General features: G+C 39.0%; 1 protein-coding gene across 1 annotated transcript in view; it reads left to right on the plus strand.

The window, feature by feature from the left end:
• The window catches only part of Lap3 (leucine aminopeptidase 3), a 30534-nt gene extending 25378 nt beyond the window's left edge, over nucleotides 1-5156 (plus strand). Inside the window, exons 11-13 of the mRNA XM_005318943.5 lie at nucleotides 2066-2145; nucleotides 4076-4185; nucleotides 4605-5156. Of these exons, the coding sequence (XP_005319000.1) occupies nucleotides 2066-2145; nucleotides 4076-4185; nucleotides 4605-4794 (380 nt within the window). The 3' untranslated portion in view covers nucleotides 4795-5156. The remainder of the gene's footprint in view (nucleotides 1-2065; nucleotides 2146-4075; nucleotides 4186-4604) is intronic.
• Nucleotides 5157-6000: the final 844 nt, after the last annotated feature.

The following is a 6000-nucleotide window of genomic DNA, read 5'->3' on the forward strand; positions in this document are numbered from 1 at the left end:
TAGGTGGCATATTACAGGGGGAGTCAGTGCAGCAGGAAGCTACTGAGGAGGGCTAAGTACAGGGATGATTTGGTTGGATCTGCACCCTGTAAGGTTTCCCAGCATGCACTGTGAAGAATGGGCTGTAGAAGGACCCCAGGAGAAATGTGCCAACCAGTGAGGCCTATGGGCTAGGTTGTGGTTGTTGAGTTTTGTGGATGTGGATATAGGTGTGTGTTAAGTATCTGCAGTTGGTTTCAAAATAATGTTAGGTGTGGGGTTCTAGTGAAACAAGTTTTCCAGGAGTTGATAATTGTTGATGTGGGGTAATGGGTACTTAGGTGTCAGTTATATTATTTTCCTTGCTTTTGTATATATTTGAAAATTTCAAAAATAAATTTATTGTTTTTTTAAAAAGTGATTACTGTAGTTCAGGGGTAGATGATAATGGCAATAGCCGTAATGGAGAGAGAGGTTTAGGAAGCAACTGGGAGGTAGTGATGAAGCTTGAAGGAGCAAATGACACAGACCAATTGAATTTACCCCAATGTCATGTAGAATCACAGGAATTTATATGGGCCATCACTTTCAAATAGTGATTTGTAAATTATGGTTCTTTACTATTAAATAATAGCTAATGGCATTTACCATAACTTCATGGGAAAAATTGTACAATCCAACACCCTAGTGTCACAGAGCAACCCGATACTAAAAAAGCACTACTGCTTTCCCTGGAAAGGAATCAGTTTAAATCATTGTGGTGCTGTGCAGAACTGCTGAGGGCCACCAGCTCAACAATGATATGTGAGTCTAACTTGGTTCTCTAAATCAGAGATGTACCAGTATTTTTCCACATGCAGGCATATGGGATCCCTCAGTGTATGTCATGCAGCCACTGTTAACCTTGACTGCAAAGAAATATAAGAAAATGGGAAGTTTTACTATATAGTTAAATAAAATTTGTCAAGCAGCATACATACTAGTATTTTGAAGTTTCAGTTTTCCTTGGGGGAAATGCTGATGAGCAGTTTGATGCAAAGCCACAGGTAGGGATTAAGGGGACACCTGGACAAGCCTCACATTGCAGAGAGCAGATGCTCATAGATGTGAAACTATGGAACCTCTGCCAACTCCAGTGCTTATGTCCTCTAATGTTCCAGGGCCCTAGTGTTGGCAGTGACAGGCTCAGTGCTGTGTACCTTGACTTTCCATATGGTGTCCCATTTCTGAAAGACAGTGTTGCTCTTTCCTTTTGATAGCTACTAACTGAGCTCCATTATGCCAAGCAGTGTGCTAGACCCTGAGTCTATGGTCAGAATCAGGGACATTCCCTGGCCCAGAAGTTACAGACGGGACCAGGCAAATAACAAATGGGACTGCTGGAGCTAAGCATCCAAGAGGGCAGCACTAAGCTGCTGTTCCTGGTTGTGTACCTAGAAAACAGAAAGCTTGTTTTCAACTTGATTTTTTAAGAATGTAAATTAATTTTTAAAAAGAAGTCAGCCAATAGGACACAAGTTTGTTGGAGAAGGAAATTAGATGAAATAAATGATACAATAACAACAACTGTTTCTGTTTTTTACAAAAGGCAGCAAAGCCAGATATTTACTAATATGTGTTTAAAAGTACTAAAAAGTTAGAGATGCGTCTGTGCCTATAGTATGTAATTATGATACCTCCATCCAAAGGACTGTTCCAAAAGCATTAAAGATACTTTCAAACATTTGTTCATAAAAGAGGAATAAATATTAAAGCATAAAAGGATGAACACATTCTTGTACACATATAGTATGATCTTAAATACTAAAAAAAAAGTCTGGAATACCAAAATTGGTAACAATTATCCATGGTGATATTTTATGGTATTTCTTTTCCTTTTCTGCATTTTCCTTAATAATTAAAGGTGAATTCTAGCTTGAGAGACATAAAAATATATTAAATATGGAACTGATTTCCTAAGCTTACCTTTCTTACAATGAGAGAGCCATTAAGTAGGGTTTAAGTTCACAGTTTTGTTCTGAGTGGCAGAGGAGCTCACTTGGTCTGGACAGGAGAATGGAATTGACCTGAGAGTTGTCTTTCACAGGTGCCATGGACATAGCCTTGGGGTCAGGTGCCACTGGGGTCTTTACCAACTCATCCTGGCTGTGGAACAAACTATTTGAGGTGGGTATAATATTCATAGACCTAAATTATAGGGATGATGAATCAATTATTGTAGCCCTTGAATGATATAGTTGTTTACATCCTGTGTTAAAAGTGATTATGCTGTGGGTTTGCCTTTGAATTGAAAATGGACCAGAGCAACAAACTCAATTGAGTGGCTTCATGTTTTCTACAGATGTCCCTAAATGATGGGCATAATACCACCACCTTCTTCAGTAGCCTCAGAATGAATTAAAAATAACTTACAAATAATATGGCTGAGGTTGAGAATCCTTGAGGTAGAAAAGGGTATGAGAGCAGCCTTCTGATGAATGCATGTGGAGTCGATCAGCCTATTGTGTAGGTGGACTCGCAGTCTTCTCCAATCCCATCACCACCAGCATACATGCACATTCGTGCCCACACACAGTCCGTCACCGCCATCAGTTTCCACCTGTTAGCACCCTGTTAATCTAACCTAGCCTGTCTCGAGGCAGCATGTGACCCTGTGACCTCTTGGAGACACCCAGCTCTTGGCTTCTGTGATAATCTTCTCTTCTGGTTTCCTTCTGACCATGGTGCTTCAGTCTCCCTTGGTAGCTGTTGTTCTTTGTCCACTTCTGATTGGTGTTCAGTCCTTGGCCACATGTTCTCATGCTTATGGGGAAGCTCATCTGTTTCAGTGGCTCCCACCTGCATCTTTCCATTGATGGCTGTCTCTTTCCTGTGTTCGAAAGTCCATCTGACGGCTCACTCATGCTTTTAGCAAGTAGTTAAGGGGAACTTAATTATGGGAAAAAACACAAAATGTCTCTGAACATATTTGTGAAGTTGATTTAAGGTCCTACACTTAGTTTTCACCCTCCGCTGCTTCCCCTGCATAGCTGTCTTCTCATCATTTGTGAAGCCTGCCCTCTCAACCTCTGGAAAATTCCTCTCTGTTTTCTCCTTCCAGGCTGGGCCAGAACCTCTCCTCTGGCCTCCCATGTATCCACAGTCCCTCCCTCTCATCATGGCATCACAACATTGGACTTTTTAAAAATCAAAGTTATATGTGCATAACTTTGATTTTTAAATAGTCATAAATAAATAGTCAGCAACTTACAGTCTATTTTCTTGGAGTCAGCCATTTTCATCCTTTGGCTGATACATCTGATACATGCTCATGTCCTACACAGGCTGATCTGACTCCATAGCTTATATTGCTGCTTCTTGACTTTCCACTTTAGAGTCTTTGACTTCTTGCAATAGTGAGTTAAACATTGTTTATGTGTACATTTCTCCTGCTAGCCTGTGGGCTCTTTGATGGCTCAAATATTTCAGTACACTTAGTGGTGTGCAGAAATTCAATTAATGATGAAAGGAAAGAGAGAAGGAAGACGACAGAAATAGAAGAAAGGATTGGAGGGCAGGAGGGAAGTCACCCTGTGTCAGGGACATTAAAGTGGGTCCAGGTGTGCATTTCCCCAATACACTGAGGTGACTAGCCTCACAGAAACTCTTTCATTCTACTCAAACCTATGAAACCTGTTTCCAACACAGAATACCAGATTATTGAGACTTTAGCAAATTCCTTGCAGATCTGTGGGATTTTTCATAACATTGCTATATAATCACCGCAGTACTGGGGATTGAACCTAAGTGGCAAGTGGCACTACACCATTGAGCTATTCTTGCCACACATCGCCACCTGCTTCTTTTTGAGACAGCGTCTCCCTGAGTTGCCAAGGCTGACTGCAAACTTTGATTTTCTCATGCTTCAGCCTCCTGAGTAGCTGGGATTACAGGCATTGTACCACCACACTCAGCTATAATTCTTAAATAATCAGTAATGACCATTGTCCTGATACCTGTTTTGTAGTTTCATAGAAAAGCTCTTTCCTTCATGTATCAAGCACACTATGAATTTTCTAGAACCTAACTTAAGAGTGTCATATCTTTTTCTTTTTAGGCCAGCATTGAAACAGGGGATCGTGTTTGGAGGATGCCTCTCTTTGAACATTATACAAGACAAGTTATAGATTGTCAGCTTGCTGATGTTAACAACATTGGAAAATATCGGTATGGAAAACAAGCTAGATGTTCATTTTTACAATCATCCTTGGTTGCCTAAGAATCACTATTTTCAATTTTATCATCTTTTTTATCACAAAATTTTAATCTCTGATTTCCTTTGCTTGTAAGCTTAGTTCTAATGTCTACAGTTTTCAAGGTATTTCTCCAACAGGTTCTTGGTATTTCGCACATTTTCACATTTGCTTATATTTTACATGTAAACAAATGATAAGGAAAAGATGTGGAAAATATTGGAAGGTGTTACATAGGAAAAAGGAATCCAAAATTTTTTCTTTACTGCTGAAGTTACTGGTTAACTTCATAATTGGTCCTGTAACTTTGACTCTTGTTCTCTGGTCATAGAACCTATTTGGCAAGAATTGATGAAATGGTTCATGCACCTTGACGTAGGCTTTCTCTTTCAGGTCTGCAGGGGCATGTACAGCTGCAGCGTTCCTGAAGGAATTTGTGACTCATCCCAAGTGGGCACATTTGGACATAGCAGGTGTGATGACCAACAAAGATGAGGTCCCATACCTGCGGAAAGGCATGACTGGGAGGCCCACAAGGACTCTGATTGAGTTCTTACTCCGCTTTAGCCAAGACAGTGCTTAGCTCAGACACTCGGAAATGCCTTCATTTGTCAGAAATTGGACAGTGGAGCTTGAAAATACTTTTGGATGAATAAAAATCTTTTAAAGGCAACAAAAGATGGTATTTAAAACTATAAAACTAAATGAAATTTGTATGCCTTGATTTTTCATTTTATGCAAAGATTTATAAAAGTAAAGCTAATATCTTTTTGGCAAGATTTTTAAAATATTCTACACATCATGATCAGTTTTTTTTTTAAACTTCCTGATCACTTTTTAAAGTATTTGTTTTTCATTGAGAAGAAAAATTGTGATGCTAGAAATGCAAGCAAATTAAGTTACTATTGTGAGAAACAATAAATCCTCCAAGTTTTGGTGTTCTGATTTGGCTCTGATATTTACTTATGGTAACTTTACCACAACAGAACTTGTCTCTTTGGCCTAATAACATAAACTGAGTAATTAAATTGGGGCACAGTGATGGACATATTCAATGCTATCAATCACTTTGGGACACTTGGTGAGTGAGCTTATTAGTTTGTGAAACAGGCCTGGCCTGTGGTTTCCAAAGTGAATCAATCATAATAGTATTAACCAACTATTCAAACTTCACCAATATGCCAGGCACTGTTCTAAGGGTTTTCATATATTGTTACTGAATCCTCTTAATAACCCAGTGAGGTGGGTGCTATTATCCCTTATAGATGAGGAAGGTGAGGCATGAGACAGGTTTAGTAAAATGTCAGTGATGTCAAGGAACAAAGGGTTAAACTCGGGTGGCTTCCAGAGCTGGCATGCTTAACTAGTATACTGTAATGCTTGCTTTCAGTTCAGTGACTTGAACAGATATGGAATTTATTTGAAAGCAAGAAACCAGACCATGAAAGGGACAATAAATGAGTATCTATTTGTTAACCTTGTGGGACTACCACCAGTCAATAGAATTCCATTTGTGCAGACTTAGAACAAAAGGTCTTCCCATTACTTTTGTGTAAGATGGATCAAATTATCCATGAATAGAATCTCTGCCCTTTTTAAGGAAAAAAAAAAAAACTTGGAAACTATTTGACAGAAAAAACTGTTGAGGACAGTTATTTTTAACTTTAAAAATGTTTGTCAGATAAGAGGATATTATGTACCTAAACTGGTTTATAAAGAGGGAATGGAAATGAGTGTGCACATTTGTGGTATATTTTAGACTTGAAAGCAGGCAGAGAAGTGAGTAAAC

This window comes from Ictidomys tridecemlineatus, chromosome 9 (assembly GCF_052094955.1).
Source record: "Ictidomys tridecemlineatus isolate mIctTri1 chromosome 9, mIctTri1.hap1, whole genome shotgun sequence".
Lineage (NCBI taxonomy): Eukaryota > Metazoa > Chordata > Mammalia > Rodentia > Sciuridae > Ictidomys > Ictidomys tridecemlineatus.